The 25,476-nt window shown below is 37.5% G+C and overlaps 1 protein-coding gene across 3 annotated transcripts in view; it reads left to right on the top strand.

The window, feature by feature from the left end:
- secisbp2l (SECIS binding protein 2-like) overlaps positions 1–24,681 on the top strand; it is a 45,883-nt gene extending 21,202 nt beyond the window's left edge. For 2 of the 3 annotated variants that reach the window (XM_049483453.1, XM_049483452.1), the window contains exons 5-18: positions 4,756–4,985; positions 5,753–5,777; positions 6,680–6,786; positions 8,216–8,386; positions 9,054–9,143; positions 9,851–10,018; positions 10,545–10,686; positions 10,783–10,946; positions 12,824–12,953; positions 13,190–13,352; positions 14,690–14,910; positions 16,049–16,203; positions 19,139–19,358; positions 20,565–24,681. In XM_049483453.1, coding sequence (XP_049339410.1) covers positions 4,756–4,985; positions 5,753–5,777; positions 6,680–6,786; positions 8,216–8,386; positions 9,054–9,143; positions 9,851–10,018; positions 10,545–10,686; positions 10,783–10,946; positions 12,824–12,953; positions 13,190–13,352; positions 14,690–14,910; positions 16,049–16,203; positions 19,139–19,358; positions 20,565–21,166 — 2,588 coding nt within the window. In that variant the 3' untranslated portion in view covers positions 21,167–24,681. The remainder of the gene's footprint in view (positions 1–4,755; positions 4,986–5,752; positions 5,778–6,679; positions 6,787–8,215; positions 8,387–9,053; positions 9,144–9,850; positions 10,019–10,544; positions 10,687–10,782; positions 10,947–12,823; positions 12,954–13,189; positions 13,353–14,689; positions 14,911–16,048; positions 16,204–19,138; positions 19,359–20,564) is intronic. The other variant, XM_049483454.1, reaches the window with a different exon arrangement.
- The last annotated feature ends 795 nt before the right edge of the window (positions 24,682–25,476 follow it).

The raw sequence follows: 25,476 nt of genomic DNA, 5'->3' as shown, positions 1-25,476 counted from the left end.
ATTATTGAAAAGTTACTTTATTTTAGTAATTCAGTTCAAAATGTGAAACTCCTATATTATATAGATGTATTACACACAGAGTGATCTATTTTAAGCTTTTATTTGTTTTATTGTTAATGATTATGGCTTACAGCCAATAATGGCCCTAATTATCAACAATTAAAGAAAAAAAACGCTTAAAATAGGTCACTCTGTGTTTAATACATCTATATACTGAAATAAAGTTACTTTTCAATGATATTCTATTTTTTTAGTTTACATTCTTTATATCTAGTATCAACCTGATTTCTTAAACAAAATGTTAAAATGCAGGTTATGATGTCACAATATTATTTTTATCTAAAAAAAAAAAAAAGTACAGTCGTTAAAAGAAAAAACATGCATGAATGAGCTTCTTACTGAATTTACCTGATTCAATTCTTAGTTTGGCATCAATGTTCTGAAATGGGTCTTTGCTCTTATGAGTTAAGTGCTTTCACTACAATACCCAGAGTGCAACACCAGATCCAATTTATGAGGAGCTCTGCCTCTTCCTATTCCTCCATTTATACACAACAGTAACTAACAGGGGATAGAGGATTGAATTAATATAATTAAATATGTTTCTCATTTAGGGTTTTCTTTAATTGAGAAAAGTATGTGTTAAACAGCATAATCTGTAGAAATGGGCCAGCTTTAGGGCTGGAGCAGGTAACCAACACCACAGAGTACGGAAATATGCCAATTTGCATAATGTGAATTGAGCACCCACTGAAAACATGTAAAATCTCACCCACGCTCCATAATGGCCAGAGTAAGAGTCAGAGTAACACAAATTACATAACATATATTTTATATACTTATTTTTCCCACGTTGAATATGATATATTGAATTACTAATGTTGTTTCTGTTAGTACTAGTCAGTTCATAGTTTCCTAACTGCCTAGTTTTAAGTCATTTCTACTCTGCTGCTAAAACATTACTGAACCGTAGCTCTATGTTTTATCTAATATGATTATGTAGCTGTTATCTATGTATTTGTTTAGTTTAATGATCATGTAGAAATGAGAGAATGGCTTAAAAAACATCACACCATTTTTTTTTTATTATTATTTTCCTTCCACTACTAAATGCACAATTTTCATCCTAGCCATGAGTTTATTAGTGCACTTCACCTGTCAGACCTCTAATTTTTCTCTTTACTTAGTCCAGTGTTCAGCTAAAGGTTTTGTTGCCATGTGGGTCAGCCAGACATAACTGTTCCTGTACCAGTTTTCTAGTTTTCAAGAGTCTTTTGAAGGTTTAGGAAACCGTAGAGCTTATGTTCTTTGCCGGGACCTGACCTGACCCAAAGCCTCGGGCAGAGATTTCCCGCCACTTTCCACGTGCCATGTCGGGTTGGGCTCAGGAAAATAGACTGTGACGTAGGCGTCTGTTTTTAATGCTATTTTTATTTTATATAAAGCTATGGCGTGATAATCACAATACGGTAAAGTAACTAATTAAACTGTGTTTTAAAAAAGTTGCACAAGTATGCATTTGACTTGCAGTGCAGTGCAGTGCAGTGCATAGCCTTATAACCATTAATTAGTGAATTGTTTTCTAAAAATCACCCCCCCCCTTTTTTTAAACAATATGATTTTATTTTTATTTTTAATTATTTATGTATTTTTGTATTTTTGCACTTAGACTATAAGCTTAATATTTAGAAATTATTTTCTGTTCTTAAACCATGTTGAGATCTGTTCTTATTAAAGATTTTTCTTAAATAATATGTAATCTATGCTTCTTCAGTGTTGCAATGTTGATTAACATCACCCTAAACAGATTTTCTTCATTTAAACATCCTGGAAATGTTTAAAAAAAAGCTGAGTTTTAGCTTTTTAGCAGTTTTTACATTTTTAAAAATCCAGTTCCGAAGCTCAGTTTATTTGCTTTTTACCAACTGTAAGCTGTTATTCATTGATTTGTTTGCTAAAAATCACATTTTTTTTTTATAATACTAAAATAACTTATAGTTTTTAGTTCATTTGTTTTCCTTTAAAGCTCCAGTAATTTACTGCTTAATTTTCTACACTGGATTTTGCACCATTTTCAGTTACTGACTGAAATTAAAAGTTTAAATGACATAAATATTAGAGTTAATTAAGTTCCACTGTGTTCTTCACTTTTTTTTACCCTTAAATTACATGTATTGTCCTTTACTATTATAAACACAACAGTGCTGTACAAAGCACACACACACTGAGAGCAGGTGAGCTGGTGTGTGTGGAATGTTGAATTACAGGTGTGGAAAGCCCATGCGTGTATTAAGACGGGTATGACTGCTGGTAAAGATTATCTGTGATGTACGGAACTGCATCATGTTGTTTTTTAAAGGGCTCGTATAATAGTAAACTGAACATTTGTTTTTGCATGATGTCATTTGTATGTCAGAATTTCCCCAGTCCACAGGTCACACCTGAGTCACACCTTAAGTTACACCTGAATCTTTCATTTCAAATCCAGTGTGGTGGCATGCAGAGCCCAAATCATGAAGACATGAAGTGTCACTGTCTAAATGTTTCTTGACCTAACTGTATATTATGTATCGCCTTTGAGCTAAAAAAATATATATATATATATATATAATAAAGCTAAAATAAAGATATTACTTTTGATCAGAGGTGGAAAAAAAGGACAAAAAATTGTAATTGAGTAAAAGTATCTTTACTTTGTTAAAATTCTACTCAAGTAAAAGTACCCATCTATAAATCTATTTTGAGTAAAAGTAAAAAAGTACTCAATTTAAAATGTACTTTGAGTAAAAGTTACATATTTAATTTTTTGATGTAAAAAAGTACAGCAAATCATAAATTAAATTGTTTTTAATAAACTATTACTCCACATAATAATTTGGATCTTTCAGGCAGTATTTGTTCAAAACACCCCATGAAACCTTTTCAAGAACAAGTGGTATAGGTTTCTATGATCTAGGGTTGGGCGGTATGACGGTATTTCGGTATACCACGGTATTTAAATATGGTGACGGTATTGTAAAAACCTGAACTTTGAAAAACGGGACGTTTAAGACATTCTGCGCATCCACAATGAAAGAGCAGTAGGAGGGGTAAGCAGTTGGAGCTCACTGATTGGTTATGGGGTGGGGCTTCTCACTGAGGAGATCATACAGCAAAAACTCAATAAACTCTACAGGTTTCACTAATTTTCACCAAAATTATCGCCACAAATAGCCACATTTGTGCTGGAGTGGCAATAAAACCCCAACAACCAACCAACCACCGAAATGATCAGATTTATCAGTTGATCCTGCAGTGTGGGGTGTTCAGTGTGAGTAACTTACAGGTAACGTTACAGCTGCTTCTCAAATATTCCTCATCTGTCGTTATTTCGCAGCTAGCTAGAGCGCTGTAAATATAAGTAATTCCGCTCAAAGCTCAAAATGCTAAAGGAAATATAATCTAACGAATTCTAAAATATCAAAACACACAGGTACAAAAATAAAATAATATATATATTTTTTTTACTTGCCATTGCTACGATTTAACTGCTATTTACATGTTTTTTTGTGTTTTTTTTTTTACATTCAAGCAGATTGTTAGATGTTCCCAATAAAAACTTAAGGAATTATCATTAAAAACACGAAATCATACCAAAAAATGTATACTATTAATTTAGGTGTTAACACACGTTAGTTGATTAATTAACATACAGGATAACAAACACTTTTCCTCTCCATTAACCTTCACTGTTTTTCAGAAAACCCTGAAGGCAGAATTTTGTCAAAGAATTTGCTTAGATAGGGCTGTCGGGATAACCACAGTATAGCAATGTTGTGCTATTGACGAGAAAATCGCAGCGTGTGGGACATAACCGCCGCAACCACGATATTGGCGTAGCCTGATGCTTATTAATGCTGTAATGTTATAGTTAAATAATACAATACCTGTGTTACTGTCTGGATTTTGCTAGTTTTCCAATGTAGCGATGTAAATGACTTGTCTCAAAATGTACTTGAGTAAAAGTAAAATTACCTATTTTAAAAACTACTTTAAAATTACAAATTACTCATAAAATCTACTCAATTACAGTAATGTGAGTAAATGTAATTCATTACTTTCCACCTCTGCTTTTGATTTATATCGCCCAACCCTCGTGCCACAAGCATTTGGACTATTTGTATATATCAGGGATCGTACAGTCATGAAAAACATGGAAAAGTCATGAAATTTGAAAATAGCAATTTCCAGGCCTGGATAAGTTTTGGAAAAGTCATGGAAATTTGGTCTACAAATCTTTGTTTTTCTGTTTATTGACGGAGAAAATCTGTTTTGAGCTACAAATACATCAGCTAATTAATGCAGTAATTTAGCCCTAAACAATGGATCTCAGATCTCAGGATCTGACACACATTTTATTATTAAAGGTTGTGTCAATATTTTCATCAGATTCATTAAAGGCCTACTATAATAAATGTTGATTATAGTTTTAGTTAATTTTATTAGATTTTATTTATGTTTTCAAAACCGTATGGTCATGAAAATTTGCCTTGAAGGCGTCAAGGAAAAGTCATGAAAAAATCATGGAAATTTATTGGTTAAAAAGTGTATGAACCCTAATATATGCTAAAAGCTTGGTTCAAAATACTTGTGCAGATCTCAGAGCTATTTTAAAGGCACATAAATAGAAACAGTTTATTAATGGATTAATATGAGACATTCTATTTAGTGATGTTCAGAATATCGTTGTGATTGAGTGTGTGTGTGTGTGTTTAGATTTCCCGGGCGAGGTGTGGGACAGCGGCAGCAGCAGCAGGTGTGTGTCGGAGGGCAGTTTGCAGTGGAGGGGGGGTAAAGTACGGCGCCGGCGCGTGTCTCAGCCCACCGAGTCGTCCAGCGAGCAGGGAGCCAGCGAGGCTGATATAGACAGCGACAGTGGCTACTGCAGTCCCAAACACAACCACCAGGGGGCAGCGACCCGCAACACCCAGCACACCAATACAATGGTACACACACACACTCTGTACACTCGAAAACTCTGTAAACAAACACCAGGGGGCAGCAACATGTAAGAAGCTCTGGGGAAAAAAATAATAAAAGGCCACATAAAAATGCTGAATTTCTTTGATTTTACCAAATTGAAAACCTCTGGAATATAATCAAGAGGAAGATGGATGATCACAAACCATCAAACCACCAAACTGAACTGCTTGAATCTTTGCAGCAGGAATAAAAGCATAAAGTTATCCAAAAGCAGTGTGTAAGACTGGTGGAGGAGAACATGATGCCAAGATGCATGTAAACTGTGTTTATTTCACCAAATATTGATTTCTGAACACTTAAAACTGTATAAATATGAACTTGTTTTCTTTGCAATATTTGAGGTCTGAAAGCTCTGCATCTTTTTTTTTTTGTTATTTCAGCCATTTCTCATTTTCTGTAAATAAATGCTCTAAATGAGAATACTTTTATTTGGAATTTAGGAGAAATGTTGTCTGTAGTTTATAGAATAAAACAACAATGTTAATTTTACTCAAACATAAACCTATAAATAGCAAAATCAGAGAAACTGATTCAGAACGGAGGTGGTCTCTTCATTTTTTCCAGAGCTGTATGAATGTGTATTTATATATGTACTTAAATTTATTCCCTCAGATTTAATATGCAAATATATTGGTTGGTGCCATAGTCATTAATAAAATATATTTGATCATGTTCTATATTACACAGTAGATGTGTAGTGTGATGTAATTTTGTGTATGTGTATCCGCAGGGTGTGGAGGCTGGAGTAATGACTAGTAAGTAATATCATGCTTTTCACTGATCTTAGCAGGGATTTTATTTAATGATGTACTGCTGCTGCCAGGGATTTCTCTAGGGGAGTCTGGGTCATTTGGTTTTGAGTATCTGCTGATCTGATACTTTGGAAATGCTGTAAAAAAAGAACAGATTCAAGAATAGATCCAAATAGTCCCTTAAGATTTTAATGTATACATGTTTGCTTATTATTCAAACAACAATATTAAAATATACTTATTTATCATAAAATAAACAAGCCCTAAATAGCTGTATCAATGATTTGCATTTAAATATGCATCTTCTCTGAAATAAACAAAGTCTAATAAGAAGATGATCCGTGCAGAGACTCAAGAGAACTCCAGATAAACTCCAGTCCAACTAAACTTCTTTAATATATTTACTTTATTCTACTAAAATACATTCATTTACAATCAGCATATATGCAGCTGAAACAGGGAACAGCCTAGTGCATCCCACATTATATTATCAACATTAACATTTTAATAATAGAACATTATAGTCATTATAGCTTTTAGAAAAATGTGTTTTGGAGGGAAGGGGTAGTGCACTACGTATACCTTGTGGTTAAGCCTAAGCTTTTGTTCTTAATGTATTTTTTGTTCTCCTTACATTACTTTTACTTTTATACTTTAAGTAGATTTGAAAGCAGAATTTTTACACTTTTACTTAAAGAGTAAAAGGCTTGAGTTGATGCTTCAACTTCTACAGAAATATTTTAAACCCTAGTATCTATACTTCTACCTACAGAGTAATGAATGGGAATACTTTTCACACCTTTGTTTCTTAGGTGGTAAATCATGTCCGTCACGTTTTTCACATGAACCAAACCAGTTATGACACAGTACTTATTTACATGTGTGTGTGTGTGTTTGGTTTTTAGCAGTTAGCTGGGTTAATGCAGCGTCTCAGGCTGGTCAGAAACCATGGCCAGACAGAGCATCACCCTTCAACAGGAACAAACCCCCCGAGCAGAGAATCTACCCACAGGTAATTCAGGCATTCAGTTTTATTCAGTATTTTATAGGTAGCCACCTCACACATGCCCTTCCTATATAATTATATATTGCATATGGGTTATGAATGCTTATAAAATGCATAACCCATGCATTTAATGCATAATTCATAGTCTGAGTAGTAATACTATTTGCCCACTTTATTAGAAACATCTTCTATATAGCTTCACTGTACAGGTGTAGCATTACAGACTGTAGCTGATGTGTTGCTGCATGTTACCAGCCCCCCCTCCACTGTTTTTATTAGTGGGCAATAACTGACCACAGGAGCTCTAAAGTCCAGTAATTTTATTAGTGATTTTGTCTTAAAATTAGACTACCGTATTTTTCGGTGCACTATTAATAAACATCTATTTTCAGGTCTATTTTCAGGCACACTGGAAAATAAGGTTCATTAAGCAACACTAATAAGGAACAGGGGTCTCGCAATGTTTTTATCCTAATTCAGCAGGTCTCGCTGCTGGGTAGTGGTGGGTAATGAAGTTAAGTAAAGCTAAAAAAAATATTTTAAAGTCAAACAAGTGCTGGATATTAATCTACACACATTTCTCTTCTGAAAACTGTTTATTTAGGTGAGTAAAGCGCTTCTGTTTATTTACAGTAAGCTTAGATTGCCAGATTTTCACTAAGGCTGGGTGCAGCAGCATTAGCATTAGTGCCTAACCTCGTATAGCGCTAGTAAATGCTGCCCGACAGCACTACACTGAGAACCCTGAGTGTTCCGTTAAGCCAGGGTGATATTAGCTAGTGTTCGCACAACGTAGCTTGTTTTAACGCTGTAAACGTGCACCATACAGTCGGATATATTCATCTCTAAATAGCGAAAGAGCTAGTGCTTAACACGGTTAGCAGCTAATGCTAATGCTGCTCCAGCAGTGCTAGCTGGGATTAGCAGCAGGCTACAGTCAGATATGCTCACCTCCTTAATGGCGAAAGAGCTAGCACTTAGCACGGTTAGCAAGTAAAGCACCAGCAATGCTAGCCGGGGTTAACAGCAGGCTACAGGCCGATAATACTCACTTCTGAACGATAAAAGAGCTAGCACTTAGTTTGATTAGCGGACAATGCTAATGCTGCTCCATCAGTGCTAGCCAGGGTTAATAGCATGCTACAGTCCAATATACTCAGCTCTGAACAGTGAAAAAACTAGAGCTTAGCGCAGTTAGCAGCTAATGCTAATATTGCACCAGTCTCAAGTCTCTGTGCTGGAGAACTAAACTGAAACTGGGAGTGGCTGTACTGCTCCTTACAACCTGACTGGTAAAATTCATACATATGGTGCACTGAAAATTTTGCGGAAAATTAATAGATTTTAATCGGTACGTAAGATGATCAAAAAACTATGTTTTATTGTGACTTCAGTCTGTAAGGTGTGTAAATGGTTGTGTTTTTTCACTTAATAGGAGTTCCAGATTGGATTTGGAGCTCGGGTCGTGGGGGTTACAGAGCGGGGACCGATGGGGGGTCAGCGGAGACTCCAGCCGAGTGTTCAGCCTACAGCACTCCCCCCCAACACCACTAATGCACCCAACACCTCCAACAACGAACACACACCTGAACCGCTTTACTTTCAGGTACTGATATCATGTGCACACACGACTGGTCCATCAGTTTTACACCTCTCTTTGAGGCTAATGTAGCTAATGTTTAATGAAAGCTTATACCAGAACAAAGTGTTATCTTCTTTAAGGTGAAGCACTGGGTTGTAGGGGTGTAACGGTACGTGTATCCTTTGTGAACCGTCACGGTACACCAATAAACGAAACCCGGAACATGTAGCTGTAGCGCTGTTGCTGTTAGAAACTCGCTACTGACCTAGCCTGCGCTAAGAAGTTTAGCTTTGACTGGAAACTGGAGCACACAAGCAGAGAGAGACACAAAAACACAGATCATTCAAACTGTCCACACACAATCACTTTCCAGTATGAACGCAGGGTTAGGTGCTCGTACTGTCTCTCTCTCTCTCTCTCTCTCTCTCTCTCTCTCTCTCTCTCGCACGTGCTCTCCCTTTTGTTCGTGCCATCTATCTGTCTCTCCTTATTTCTCTTACACAGTCTGTCTGTCCCTCTCTCTCTCTCTCTCTCTCTCTCTCTCTCTCTCTCTCTCTCTCGCTCATGCCATCTGTCTATCTCTCTATATTTCGCTTGCACTGTCTGTCTGTCCCTCTCTCTCTCTCTCTCGCTCTCTTTTTTGCTTGCGCCGTATTTAATCTTTAATTCCTGTTTATCACATGCTGTTCAGGATGAGGAGGAGTTCCCTGACCTGGCCACAGTGAGCAACCCACAGCGGAACAAATCAGAACAAGTCCAGCTCAAACTGCCCAAGCCACTAGTAAGTGTTCACTTGTATAACTCTGTGTGTTTAAACCTGAATTCGTAGCTGTGCTAAGTGGTCCAGTGGTCTAAAGCGCTGCCACTATGAGCAGGAGGTCGCAGGTTGGAACCCCCGCTCATGCAGCTTCGCCATCAAGCTGCCGGCGCTCAGATGGAGCAAAATTGGCCCTGCTCCCTCCGGATAAGTAGATGGCGCCCTCTCTCCCCCCACATCACTCCTAGGGTGATGTCTGCAGCACAGGACGTCTGTGAGCTGATGTATCAGAACCGAGTCGCTGCGCTTTCCTCCGAGTGCGCTGTGATGCTGCTCAGTAATGCTGCATCAGCAGCAGCTTGAAAAGAAGCGGTGGCTGACTTCACATGTATCAGAGGAAGCATGTGTTAGTCTTTACCCTCCTGGTGTGTTGGGGCATAGGGGGACTAGTTGGGGCACTAGTGATAGGAGGAGCAAAACTGGGGAGAAAATGGGAAAAAAATGTAATAAAATTATATATAAAAAAAAAAAAAAAGAATTCGCCTGTATTCAATGTTGTTGATTATGTTTTAACTTTTTTTGCATGATCAACAACATTGAATACAAACATGATCAGGGTTAATCTACTAATCGACAGGTTAGTTGACTACTAAAATTGTCAGTATAGGCAGCCCTAATTGAAAAGGCTGTAATAGAAGTGTGTTTGTGTGTGTGTTTGTGTGCGCACATAGCTGGATAACCTTCCGGAGAATTCTCCAATCAACATCGTCCAGACGCCGATCCCAATCACCACCTTAGTGCCCAAACGAGCCAAGAGCCAGCGTAAAAAAGCCCTCGCTGCGGCTCTGGCCACAGCACAGGAGTACTCTGAGATCAGCATGGAGCAGAAAAAACTACAGGTTCACTTAAAGACACACACTCACGAACAGCTTTGTTTAGTCCTATTTAATTTTCAATACTCTAATCTTCAACAGTACATGACCACTCCCCCAACAACTCATAATTAACCGGGACAGAAAAAGTGTTTGTTTTTCTGTTTGGCTTGATCTTTTGAAAAAATCAATTAGCAACCTCTGTTACCAATTAGCAATCAGAGTACAGTTATAGCCTTATTATGTACACACACACACTCAGTGTCTGTGGATATCTCTTAACTAAGGCTTTTTTGGTCCCCAAACCAAGATAATACCAACACTGACTACGTATATAGGAGTATTGTGTAGTTCTGCAGTGACAGTCTGTAGTCCTTATGTTTCTCTACATACAGTTTCAGTCACAGATTTAAACTCACCTTCAATTCAGTGTTTTAAAATTTATTTCAGTTAACAGCTGTGCTGAACTTGCTAAGAGAAGGTGTGTCCAAACTTTTGGCCTGAACTGTATGTAGATTGGTTTTAAACTGTGTGTGTGTGTCTGTGTGTGTAGGAGGCACTAACAAAAGCAGCAGGCAAGAAGAGCCGGACCCCTGTTCAGCTGGATCTGGGGGACATGCTGGCGGCTCTGGAGAAACAGCAGCAGGCTATGAAGGCCCGGCAGCTAAACAACACCAAACCACTGTCGTACACAGGTACACACACACACACATATACACACACCTGTATGTGTGTCTATATAATGACAATAATAGCAAAGAAAGTTAAACTCTGTGTCTGTTTGTTTTCAGTGGGCACAACCTCAATGTTCCACAACAAGGATGTGGTTACGAAGGGTGTGATGAAGACTCCATACACACCTCCTCACAACATGCTGGACTCCACAGCACCCCGAATCAAGAGGGGTAAAGAGAGAGAGGTTCCTAAGGTAAAGAGGCCCACAGCACTTAAAAAGGTAAATTTCAGCGCCCCCTTCAGACCACAACTCAGAACCTTTTTACTGAAATAGTTAACTCTCTGTAGTTTTGTGCTCCCAGACCCCAGTAATACCCATGTATTAGGTGTTGTAATAGTTAAGAACTTTTAAACACTTAAATACATCCAGCAATATTCTTAGAAAACATAAATGTAGTTTAAGAACAAGTCATTCTGTTGTGCTTGTTCTTAATAAAGCTCCACAAACAAACATGCTCATTGTTTTCATTCTAACGTATCAAAAAAAAAAAAGAGACTTGCTCATGTCAGCTGTTAAACAAATACGAAATCGATATCGAAATTTTTTAAACGATTCCCAGCTCTAGTTTAGACTCTACAGAATTCCAAAGCTTTTTGCTTCCTTTTCTTTAAGCTTTGTTTAAAAATAGCCTATATTTAATTAATAATACATGGTATTTAAGCAATAATAAACTGTGGTATAATCGCAACAAAAAAACTCAAGGTTCATGTTAGGGCCGCAAGATATTGAAAAAATTTGACATCGCATTTTTTTTTTTTTTTTTTTTCAGTGATAATATTGCAATATTAAACAATGCATGATGTGACGTCACCAGCCACGCCCTCACCCGCACGCTGTCTAACGACAGACCTGTTCTGCCCGAGCCCGACCCATAAACGGGCTGTTTGAATGAGTGAAATCTGTTCAGAATGATGCTAATTAACACTGCAACACTAAAGGAGCACAAACCTTTTATTTAATAAAAATGTTTAAGAACAGCTACACACAGTGCTGCAAGTCAAAAGTGCTTAGTTTTAGTTAGTTATTATTAATTGTTCAGATTGATTTATCAGAGATTTATCAGTTTATCCTCCCGCATGGGGTGCTGCTGTTGTGCTGAAATCCGACCCTCCGCAGAATCTGACTCCACTTCACGAGCAGGATTTTGCACAACACCACCCGCTGTAAAACTGCTTGAGTGGAAACAGCGCTTTTAAATAAATAAACAAACATGAAAACAAGGGGTATTCTATCAGTAATTTCAATTTGTTTTAGTTAGTTTAATAAACTCTCAATACAGTTCCAGTTGGTTATGTTTTTTCTTTTAATTACCGTTTCTATTAGTTTCCGTTTTCTTCATTTCGTTCGTTTTTTTTTTGTTAATGATAATACTTTGTTACTTAGCTATATTGTGATTATCATGCCAGAGCTTTATATAAAATAAAAATATCATTAAAAACAGATGCCTACACCTCAGACTATTTTCTGGAGCCCGACTCTCTAATCCAGACCTACCGAGAGCTGAGTCAGCGCTTTAGAGTCAGCCAAGCACTCAAAACCCGAGGAAAACAGCAAAACAACAATAATCAAGCATTTAAGTGGCCTTTTAAAAGGTAAAAAAGAGAGAGTGTTTTTCTGGGATTAAAAGCGTGATGTAACTGTGTCTGTCTTTGGACAGACTGTCTGCGCTGTGTTTACATCACGTGTTAAGCCATGCGATTACCTCATGTGGCTGGAGAAATTACACTCATGTGTGATATAAACCACATTTAAATTTGTTTGATGATCTGAAACATTTAAAAACTTGCAAAAAAAAAAGTCATAAGAGTTTTATAAGAGTGATGCAAGTTGTTTTTTAGACTAGAAGAAAATGTGATCTTAATGCAGTAAAGGCTGTATTAATCCCTCTCAGAAAGGGATGTGTGTGTATATATGTATATATATATATATATATTATATATATATATATATATATATATATATATATATATATATATATATATATATAAATATGTCTCTGTTCTGTTTTTTGGTTGTTTCTGCCTCATGAGCCGTCTGTCCTGTTGTTTTTGATCACTAATGTAAGTGTGTGTCTGTCTGTGTCTGTGTGTCTGTAGGTGATCCTGAAGGAGCGCGAGGTAAAGAAGGCGAAGCTGAGTGTGGATCAGCCTGCTGGAACTGAAGAGCAGCCAGACGATGACCTCAACTTCACTGACACCCTTACACAGGAAATGGTGTCACAGGAGGGTGTGTACAAGATTTCCAAGCTAAATATAAATAGTTAAATTGAACATATTTGGTTTTAAATTGATTTGTTTACGAGAAACTTACCAAATAACTACTGCATTTACTGACTCGCCTTTGACTGCAGCTCATGAAGCTAATTAGTTAATAAGTTAATAGGGTCTTGAATACTCTGACAAACTGCTGTTGTTAACTCTTTCTTGTCTGTGACTCTCTCTGTGTGCTTTCTCGTGTTGCAGAGAACGGTCTGAGCATGCCCAGTGATGCCTCACTCTCTCCAGCAAGTCAGAATTCTCCTTACAGCATCACTCCAGTCTCTCAGGGTTCCCCCGCCAGCTCTGGTATCGGCAGCCCCATGGCGACCTCTGCCATCACCAAAATACACAGCAGGAGGTTCAGAGAGTGAGTACACACACACACACACACACACAAACAGTAACAAATGTGACTAAAATCACTTTTTTAATTAATCCATATTATAAGGTTTCTAACCATTTAATCACAACAGTTCAGTTAGCTAGTTCTCTACATATCAACAGGTTTTTCAGTTGTTATGGCTATTTAAACATGAGCAATGGTTAAAAAGAGGGTCATTAATAAAAGAGTTGATCAGTAAAACCAACCAGAAACAATCCTAATTAAACATTTAGTAAATTTTGATTGAAAAGACAGAAAACGGTGAACATTTTAATATCCACAAATTATAGAGCATTTCTAGCTAGCTTTATGGACTTAACCATATTGCTGAAAAAATACCCCAAACATGATAAAGCAGTGATCTTTATAATAATCAGCCAAGATTATCAGTTTTTTTTCTTCCCAAAAATAAAATTCACGCTAGTTCTGGGCAGTATGACCCAATTATTTTTTTTTTTTTTGCAGACCTGGGCTTTAAAATAGGTCTGTGACCCTTGTGTTAGGAGTGGATTTGTAATATAAAATATTAAGGCATTAAATTAAGGCTTTAATTACTATTGGATTTGCTTTGTCCCACAAAATGACACAATGTATGAATAAATCTGATTCTATTAGCAGCAAAAGAGCTGAATAATGTAAATAGACCTTAAAAAGAGATATGCCAACAAGTATTCGAAGAGATATTTCTCAAAAGCTGTATTGCACAAGTAAGACACAAGTTTAATATCAGTTCAATATAATATTTAATACTGTAATGCCTCATATTGTAATATGTTATTATTGAAGCTATTAGAGGCATTACCGTTTTAATATCAGCCACAATGTCCTTCTTTCTCCGGTAATCAAATAAATTCAGTTCAGTGTGTATTAAAATTATCCTTCAAGCTACAGTAACAATATCTTTAATAGAGCTGTAGTTACTGCTCTTTAAGTTTATTTGCACCTCATATCCAGAGTTGTATGGAGTTTTCAAGGCCGTTTCTGAGCTTGTCTGGGGGACAAGAGGAAGTTTTTTCTGAGCTGTGGATTGATTGAGAGAATAATTGCTGTTTGCTGTTGATTTTCTTTTTTACTCAGATAGAAAGACTCCTACAGTGAGAAACAGCAGCAGGAGCCCCTTAGATAAAGTGCTGTTCTCATATTTCTTCAGGCAAGAGGGAGCGTTTGACTCCACAGAGATGAGCTACCATTACACCAGTGTATTAGCTTGCTATGCTAACTGGCTTACGTTAGCTAACAAGCTGCATCTGTTTCTTTGGTGAAGCTTTTCTACGCAGCGCCCAATATTCCAGAGTAACGGTGGTGTTCGTGTGTTTCTGCAGGTACTGTAACCAGGTGCTGAATAAGGAGATTGATGAGAGTGTGACGCTGCTGCTACAGGAGTTGGTGCGCTTTCAGGAACGCGTGTATCAGAAGGAACCGACTAAAGCTAAATCCAAGCGCCGCCTCGTCATGGGCCTCCGCGAGGTCACCAAACACATGAAGCTCAACAAGATCAGATGCGTCATCATCTCACCCAACTGTGAGAAGATCCAGGCCAAGGGTGAGGGAGGAGTCACACACATGCACACACTCTTTATGAGATTAACCCTTTGAACCTTAGGCTGTTTGGTGTGTTTTTTTCTTAGTTATTGTCAGTTCCTCTTTCAGATCTTATAATTATTAATAATTATATCAGACAGACACATGCCCTGATCTCTTTTACTCCAGAAGACATACAGCTGCTCAAAAATATAATCATTTAAAATGTAAAAGGAAGCAGAATTGTTATATTTTCCTGGAACTGATCATGTTTTAGTCAAAAAAAAAATTTGTTTGTTTTGAATGTATAGATTTTAAATATATTCACACCTAAGATATATTTTCAGAAATGTTTAGACTAGAGTGTTTATGAGTTGAAAGCATAAGAATATTGATGATAGTTCATTACATGGCTTATTAATTATCACTTTATATAAAATATATAAAATTATAAAATACATGGAGAAACAGCATCAGGCGGAGTTATTTATATTGATAATCAATAATCACACCTCTAGGATACATGTAGACACTAAAAACCACCTGACACTCAGAGCAGCCTATATCTTTCAGTATTTTAATCAGGACACACAAAGAAAACTAGATACAAAAATATAAACTTTTTTTTAGTCTAAATAAATAAAAATGTTTAGTGCAAAATAACTACTTAGTAAAAATTTGCAAGTAAAATAAAAACTATATAAAGTAGTGTGCACACCATACCTAGCTTTAGTTTGAGTAAAGCAGGTAGTTTCACACTTTTTCTGTGAACAGATATGATATTACTGATATTATTTGGTTTGAAACATCATATAAATATGTTTGAAGCACTAAAGGTAAATAATATTGGTTGAGGAAGGAGATTTTTCACTTTTTTAGACGTTTCTCTCAATGGATTTCTTGTAGATTTAGCTTTACCGCACTGGGATGTGATTCATCACTATTTTTAGGAAGAGTAAGCTCCGCCCTTTCTAACCATATATGGATTATGTGGATGTGTGAAGGGATTTCTGAGTAATTAAGCTGAGAATACAAGGTGCGATTTTGAACACAAAATTAGATAGTGGTATAACAGAGTGTTGCAGAGGGCAATTGTCCTTAAAACAATGATAACAATGATTGATCACAAGAATGCTGAAATACGATATGTGTGTGTTTAGGTGGTCTGGACGAGGCTCTGTATAATGTGATAGCCATGGCACGGGAGCAGGAGATCCCGTTTGTTTTTGCTTTGGGTCGTAAAGCGCTGGGCCGCTGCGTTAACAAACTCGTACCTGTCAGTGTGGTCGGCATCTTCAACTATTCTGGAGCAGAGGTACGCATACATATATACATATATACATATATATATACAGTGTTGGGAAGGTTACTTTTAAAATGTAATCCCTTACAGATTACTGATTACATCACTCAAAATGTAATTTGTAACGTAATCAGTTACATTACTTCAAGTGAGTAACGTAATCTGATTACTTTGGATTACTTACAATATTGTCATTTTTTTAAGCCTGAATGAATGTAGCAACCACATATTGCATATTATTCTTTTATTTTTCCTTCCAGTTAATAGATAGACAAATAAAACAGCCTTTTCAATCACCCTATAAAAATACTTATGAAACCATTTCATCAAACAATTTTATAAAACACTTCTATAAATTGATGATAAAATCATTAAAAACCAAACAATGTAACAACAACTGTAAGCTAACTATTTGCAGGTTTGCCACTTTCTGCAGGTGGATTTTTTGCCAGGATTATCTAGGGGTGTAAATCACAAGATTCATTACGATACGATACAATACGATTATTTTAGTCAGCGATACGATAATTTACGATACCTCAAATTATGTCTTTATACGATACAATTCGGTCCAATAGGATTTAATGCGATTACAATCTGTTCCTTTTCTAAGAACTCACAAATGCAAACAAAATATAATTTGAATGTTTTATTATTAAATGTCAAATGCAGTGTAATCATAAACAGTAAACAATAATTCACTTCAACACTTTAATTTCCATTATTTAAGTTCCATTTGAGAACATCAAATGCAGAAGAAATTGTAAAAAAAAAAAAGGAAGCGCCTGTTATATTTAGAGTTTACAATGTGTGTATGGATGTTGGTGATGAATAGTCAATCATTCTCTACATTTCCTGATTCAGTAGGGTCTTGACAAACAAATTACAAAATTTGTAATTTATATCACAATGCATTGAAGAGTTACACTGCATTATATTAGGTGTCCACCAGGCGTCTCCAAAGTGTTCAAAACCTCTCCAGTAAATCTGTCTCTATACAGCCAGAGTTTGTAATGTTTTTGTTTGTTTGTGATAAAATAAATGAATGTAAGTCTATTTCAGAGTAATATTAATACTTTTTGATGAATATGACAAACAAAATCACACGTATGCGCGCTGTGGGCGCACTTATGTTTAGCAGAGGGAATTTGGTGACAGCGGTTAGGCATGCCCCTCCCCCAGCCATTAGGAGACCAATCAGGGAAAATTACGTACCAATGTTTTCGTCTAAGGATGGACTATTGGTTGAAATAGGTGTCAATCACTTTTGTGACGCTGGAGAAAGGCTATGACCCGATTTGATTGGATTGGATTGATCCAGCGCTCACGTTATTATTGGTTCAAAAGACGATCACTCAAGAAAAATAGTGGTTTGTGGACCGCTGAAAATAAACGCATGTATGTGAGGAGAAGTGAGCAGGCGAATAAAGGACTTTATGGATATTTTACCTGCGGTTCAGTGCTGTACTATGGATGCTGTGATAGTAAGTGAATTTTCTATAATGTAATATGATGTTATTTTATATACTAATAATATGTTATAAGGCTATTTTGTTGGGGAGGCGTGTTCCCCATGTAAACAATGTAAAAAAACAGGCTGTTTTCAGTTGGCGATTTCTGGCGACTGGTTTCATGTAGATGGTAGTGAATTTGCATGCAGGTAGTTAAATTAGTACTAAAGAATATGAGTCGGTTATTTGGTCGGTGTGTTTAGAATATTTGACGCTTATAAGCATTCAACTTTACATAGTCAGAACGGGCCCGCCGACGGGCTAGGGGGCGCTTCTGCAGTGAAAACATTCTGATCGAAGGTTGTGAATCATAGAATATTCTGATGTTGTGATTTATGTGAATGTGTTTGCGTTTTGTCAGTGTTGGATTGGAAGACCAAAAATAGAAAAGTACTGCAATGTAATCCATTTATTTTAGCAGAGTAACTGTAATCTGATTACCACTTACTGAAGCAGTAACTGTAACGGATTACAGTTACTCATAATTTGTAATCTGATTACGTAACGCCGTTACATGTAATCCGTTACTTCCCAACACTGTATATATATATATACATACATATATATCTGACTGGAGTAAAGCTTAAAACAAGCAGAATTTGTTAAAACTTTAACTCATTCAGTATAGAAAAATACCTAAAACTAGTGTAAATACCTACAGATAATATGTAGAGTGCTTTTTCAAAGTATCAAAAGACACTTCTTTTCCTTTAATGTTTTTATTAATATTATTTATTTTTCTACATTGTAAATGAATACTGAAGTGATCCAGACTATGAAGGAACACATAAGGAATCATGTAGTAACTTAAAAGTGTTAAACACACAAAATACTTGCAGTTTCTGAGGCTGGTATTTTGATGAATGTATCCTACTGAGTGCCAGCGGTCCTGATGAGTGCCAGTTTCATCATAGTGTTTGTCGAAATGTTTTGCAACTGCACTTCAGGATACTTTTAAAATTCTTAAATTGTTAACTAAATATTTATAAATGTTTGTCTTCATAGTTTGGATGACTTCAGTATTAATCTACAATCTTCTATTTTACAATAATCAAAAATCAAGGAATTTAATCAGTAAACAGTAATATGAAACTTAGAATTCGGATTACATTTACATTTATGGCATTAAGCTCTAAACTAGAGCAATTTAAGAGGTTATTCCAATTACAGAGATAAGCCAAAGTAGTATTAGGAGTCTTGCCAGAGGAATACCCCAGTCTCCCACATGATGTGGCAGCTCACTGGCAGGTAGTGGTGTTATCCACTGCTCACTAGATCACTAATCAGACTACAGCTAAGATGATTAAAGTTGTTTGTATAGTAACAGTATTTTTACTTATCTGACTTATCTGACTAGCCCCTAATAAAATTCAGACACATGTTAATGTAACACTGTGTGTGTGTGTGTGTGTGTGTGTGTGTGTGTGTGTGTGTAGGGTCTGTTTAACAGGCTGGTGTCTCTGACGGAGGAGGCACGGAGAGCCTATAAGGAAATGGTTTCGGCTCTGGAGCAGGAGCAGGCTGAGGAGGCCCTGAAAAACGTTAAAAAGGTTTCACACCACATGGGCCACTCCCGAAATCCTTCAGCCGCATCCGCTATCTCCTTCTGCAGCGTCATCTCCGAACCCATTTCTGAGGTCAACGAGAAGGAATACGGTAAGACGCACACACACATACACATACACACACACACACACACACACACACGAGCACACATAAAAATATTAGGTCTCAACACACATTTATCTGGAGGAAAGGATTCCTCAAAGAGAACATCAAAACTGTGGATATTACTACAGTTGCACACACTAATATAGGGCTGCAGCTATCGATTATTTTAGTAATCGAGTGCTCTACTGAAAAATCAGTTTGATTAATCGAGTAATCGGTTAAAATATAATATGAGATTTCACCTAATAATAAATGACCAATTGGTTTAATTTTTTAATTCACAGCATGCATTTCCGCACTGCAAACACAAATAGAAAAAAATAAAATACAAACTAGACATAAATACCACCAGCAATAATTTAATAATTAGTAATTTAATATATGAAGTTAAATAATTTATTTTATTTTTTTTTTTTTTATAATTTTAACTTATCATTTCTTGTAAGTATTATATAGTATTAATAAAGGCATAAACATTGGCTTTATGTTGTGCATCAGACAATACAGTAAGTTCACGGCCGTGTATTCCGGCCAGAGTAACTTTAGCTCAGCTAACTTTAAAAGACCAATATGTAACTGATTTTAGTAGTAAATGATAAAATGATCAGGATGTATCATCAGATATTAAGGAAACATATTGAGTGAAAGCACTGGCAGCTCTTTTCAGCAGGGCTTCAGTAGTAGGTTCCTAATTTTAAATGTGCAGGTCGTTCCGGGTTTTGTGTTTGCTTTGTCCTCTGACTCCTCCTGCTGCTCTTCCCCAACACTAACTCCGCCCACCGAGGTTGCCAGTACCCACACTACACTACAGCGATCGGTGCTGCAGCAAAGGAGCTAGCAGGGCTGGTTTAGTTAAACCTCAGCTGCTACAAAGCTTAAAAAACCTTAGCAGTGACTAAAGCAGGAATATAGCAAGAGTGAATATTGGCAGTGAGTTCGAACAGTGGAGACTTACAGTGGAGAGCTCAAATAGTCTAGAAGACCGACCTAGAACTGCTACTTTTGTCCTGAACAAGTAAGCTAACTGGCTATAGCTAATTCAGTCAGGTACTTTATCACCACCACTAGATGTGCTTACTATAGAGACTAGAGCTGTGTCCCTCGCGCGGGACACAGGAAATTGGACTCCTGTAGCCATTTTACTCACACATTCTTGCATGAATTACTGATTATTCCTTTGTGTGTGTGCAGAAACCAACTGGCGCACCATGGTGGAGAACTCCGACGCTCTGGAACCATTGGAGAACGAAGACGCCAACAAAGCCTCCAGTGCCTCGAAAGAAAGCGAGAGAGCGACGTCGCACACCCTGCCCGCAGACCCGGCATCCGCACAGGCCGCGCACACACAGCCCCCCGGGACCGAGGGGCAGGACCGCCTGGAGTGGGCGTCGCAGCAGAGCACGGAAACGGGGTCTCTGGACGGCAGCTGCAGGGGGCTGCTGAACTCCTCCATCACCAGCACCAGCAGCACACTCGTCCCCGGCATGCTGGAGGAGGAGGAGGAAGAGGAGGAGGACGACGAAGATTACACTCCGGAGCCCATCCTGGTGGAGGTGCCTCCACTGAGCAGTATGATCGAAACCTGGGTCAGCACCACTCTAGAGAACCTGCAGCTGACCGGCAAGAGCCACCACGGCTCTGAAGAAGAGGAGGAGGAGGAGGAAGAGGAAGAGGAGGAGGAAGATGTGGGAGGAGCAAGTGATGATGAAGACGAGGAGGTCGATCTGTCTGATCTTGCAGAAGCTGCTGTGGACGACAAGCAGACAAAAGAGGCTCAGAACAACTCCAGTTGAGGGAGCAAAAAAAAAAAACATGCACACACACACACACACACACACACACACACACACATTAAAACACACACACATTAAAACACACACACACATTTTCAGTTAATTTGGTCCATTCACTTTATTCACTGGTCATTTTATTATTTATCTTATAGGTAAACTTTCCAGGTTTCAGTTACAGAACACAGGAAGTTTGTGATTTTAATGGTTTTGGGGACAAACTGTGCAGCATCAGGTGAGCTGCACTCTGTAACTGTAAACTTGTAGAGTTTACCTATAAGGTGTTTCCAATAAAATGGCCAGTTATGCAGCTGGATGTTTTTTTTTTTGTGTTTTTTTTTTGCAGTGTTCTCCTTTTTACAGCTTGTCTTTCATTATTTTCACAGCAACAAAATCTCAGGAAAACAACAAGGACACACACACACACACACAAAAAAAATAATTCTGTCACCATGCAGTCAGCAGCATACACACATACACACAGCTTCACAGATTCTTTAACTATTCATACTTGAATGAAAGAAGATAAAGTTAAACCACCTGATTGACGATTTCTTGTCTACGCACGCACTCACACACACTCACACACACTCTCACACACACACACACACACTCGCTTCCTGTCTGCGGTAGAGGCTACAGATCTCTCTGTATGTTGCATAGTTTAATAGCTTTGCTCATTTATTTATTTTCTTTGCTGTTCATTGTTTGATGTTAGGAGCAGGTAATAAACATTAAAGCCACAGACAGCAGCTTCTCCACCTCTCTTCACCATCATCATCAGCATCGTCATGCACATCCTAATCAGAGAGAGAAAGAGAGAGGAGAAGAAGAAGAGGAGGAAGCAGAAACAGAAGAAAGGAACTGTCTGTGCGTGTTGATCGCCTCGTTAATAATTAAAAGATTGTGAAGTTTGAACAGAACTAATGGGAGTTAATCTGAACAAACCTGTGTGTGTGTATGTATATATATATATATAACCTGTACAGGTCATTCTAATGAGCTGAGTCAAGAGTCTGTTCTATTTATCGTGCTTAGATAGATGAAGAAGAGGAGGCAGGTGGTGATGGCCTTTTATTCGGGGGTGATTTTGTTTGCGTTGCTCTGTGTGTCCTGGGTTTTCTCCCCCCTCCTCTCCTCTCCGTTTGTGTTTGGGGTCTTTACCTGGGTGCAGGTGGGAGGGATATTACTGAGCTCTGTGCAGGTGTGCTCGTGTTTTCTTCGTTCAGGTGGACGTCTGTGGTCAGGTTCTGATTAGCAGTAGCATTAAATCGTGGTGCTTGGGTGGGTTCGGGCGGTAGTGTCGTACAGCAGTTTTGATCACGGCTGTAAGTGTCAGACCTCAAAATGATTAGATTCAGTTATGATTCTTATTGAAACAATTCAGCAAATCATGGATTTTTATCATAATTCAATTCGTTCGCATAGTTTAGTGAGTATCTAACAGTGTTCTAGCTAATGCTCTTGTCACTGAATGCAACCAGTTCCTCACAGCAGTGCTCCAAAATCAAGTAGAAAGCAAAGTAAAAAACGCCTTTTTATATACCTTTACTTTTGGTGAAAATTTGAATGAGCAGGTGTTCCATTGTTTCGTTTTTGTCCATATTGTCACTGTCCAATGAAAAACACGTATCTCCATTTTTGTCGATTTTTAGTTTAGTACATTATTTGAACAGACAAACTGTCCCTTACACTGTATCAAAATTTATTGGTGAACGGACCAATAGAAACTCTCCAAAATGACCTGAAATAAACTCTTTTTACATTGGCTTCCATTGAAAGTTTACAAGGTTTTTTCCCTCTCCTGTAAGGTTGCTGTTCTGGAGATAAGTGTTTTTCATTGTCCAGCGATGATATAGTGCAATTATTTCGGATAATGAAACATATCACAGGTTAAATCATTCTTGGTGGAGTAAAGAGTATTTTCATGTTACTCATCATTCATTTAACATAATTCATTTTCTTCATTCAAGTTCTTAATTTCACGCAAATTTAAAACATTTAAGACAATTTCACCATGATTTCTGATATAAATACAAGGGCTCAGAGTGGTCCAGCTGTCTAAAGCGCTGGCACTATGATCGGGAGATCGCTGGTTCGATTCCCGGTCATGCAGCTTGCCATCAGCTGCGAGAGTCCTAAGAGAGAGCACAATTGGCCTTGCTCTTTCTCTGGGTGGGTACAGTAGATGGCGCTCTCTCCCCACATCACTTCAAAGGGTGATGTCGATCAGCACAAGTCTGCGTCTGTGAGCTGATGTATCAGAACAGAGTCGCTGTGCTTTCCTCCGAGTGCGCTGTAGCGTGATGCTACTCGGCAATGCTTACATTGCAGTAATGTCTGTTATATGTGAAAAAAATTCTAAGTAGTTTTTTTTGTTGTTACATTGACTCGTTTCTTAAAGGAATAGGATCAGATCATTTTGAGGTGCGAGATTTACTGACCGGTGGTTTGAGCTGCTGTTAGACACTCCTCTTTTAGAGCTGTTTAAAGATTAGCTGAGTCCCTCTGTTCTCCTTCTTTCTGAGTGTTAGCTACTTTGGATGTGGATTTAAAACTAACAAATAAAATGAAGGATTTATGCAGTTAGTACAAACCAACTGTAAATATGTAAAAATATAGTCCACACCTGGGCCCGTGTTAAAGCAATAGTTTGACAAAAAAATTTAATTATACCCTTTTTTCACTTTCCTGATGCAAATACAGCTGATTAGCCTGGACATGTTTATAGTCTAAAGCTTGTTTCTTAATGTTTTATGAGTTTAAGGAGCTAAAATATTGATGTAGCTAGCTAACTGTCAATTAACTGAGGCTTCTGCCCACTAATTAGCAATTAGCATGCTGTATCATCATCATTCAGGGTTTTGTCTGCAGAAAATGAGTTTTTTTTGTTTGTGATTTGAAACAGGAGAGATATCGCCTCCCACACTTCCTTTAGTGTATTACAGTCTGTCAGAATGACCATGTTGATCATATAAACATTATGAAGCTTAACAGGACACATTTAATAAGCTGTGTAGGTCCGGAGTAAAACTAATAATAAAGTAAAAATAAAGTAAGGTGGGGGAGGGACTGGGTTAATTACTGTTTTTGCTAAGCTATTGCTTTACTTCAGTTTTGGTGAAAATGTAATTATAAACATTAAAGTGGGCCTACAGGTGCTGTTGTGTCCAGATAAACACACACACACACACACCCGTGTAAATGTATAGGACGCTTGTGTCCGTGTGTGTAATTGTAGTAGGCCTATATCTGTGTAGGCAGGTGTTCGTCAGCCCCGCCTCTCCTCCCTCCTGTCTATCGACGGTCGCGCGTGTTCTTTGCACTATAAATAATTTGTAAATATTAGCAAACGAAACCTCTGTAACTAATGTGAAACAATGGTTCTATGAAGTATCTTCAGTTCATTGTGCTGCTTGTGTTTCTATGGCTATTTAAGATGCCTCTCACGCAGTAAATGTTCTTTATGGCCTCTTATGACCAATTATTAATACCATTAAACTCTTTTAATGAAACTACCTGCACTGGAGTCTCAACTCATTTATCTCTCAATGTGGTTCAAATGCAGATTTACAATATCTCACAAGAATACACACATTTTGTAAAGACATGTTTTATACAGTGTAAAGTGGTCAGTGTACAGCCTTGGCCATCTTTATCTCTTTATTTTCAGATCCTCAGAAAGTTCTTTGCCATGAGGTGCCATGTTAAACTTCCAGTGACCAATATGATAGAAACTGTACTCAAAACAGTACACCAAATTTAACAGACATGCTCCCCGTCTGAGACTTTGTAACTCTAACGAGTCACATGACACCAGGGAGGGAAAATAATTGGGCACCAACACCAGCAGATGACATGTCTCTCCAATCCATCACTGTTCATCAGTAAATTTTACATTTCATTTGTAAATAAAGGGAGCAGAGTCTGGAGGAAGAGTGGAGAGACACACAGTCCAAACTGCTCGAGGTCTAGTGTGAAGTTTCCACCAATCAGTGATGGTTTGTAGAGACATGTCATCTGCTGGTGTTGATCCACTTTGTGGAAATTACTTTTAATTAAAAGTAAATTATTATTATAAGGTAATTTTACAACCTTAACATGTTACTCCATGTTACAGTTACCGTTGTTAGAAAAAAATATGCATACAATGTCTGAATTATATACATACGACCAAAATAATCAGTTATCGCCTAATATTTATAATAATATAACAGATTTGTCTATTATTATTATTATTATTATTATTATTATTATTATTATGTATTGTCATGTCAATTCGGTCGTATATTTACATTCTCTCCTGCGCTTTG

The sequence above is a fragment of the Astyanax mexicanus genome, chromosome 9 (genome assembly GCF_023375975.1).
Source record: "Astyanax mexicanus isolate ESR-SI-001 chromosome 9, AstMex3_surface, whole genome shotgun sequence".
In the NCBI taxonomy this organism is placed as follows: domain Eukaryota; kingdom Metazoa; phylum Chordata; class Actinopteri; order Characiformes; family Acestrorhamphidae; genus Astyanax; species Astyanax mexicanus.
Note: the sequence above shows the minus strand (reverse complement) of the source record. Positions and strands in the feature narration are given on the sequence as shown.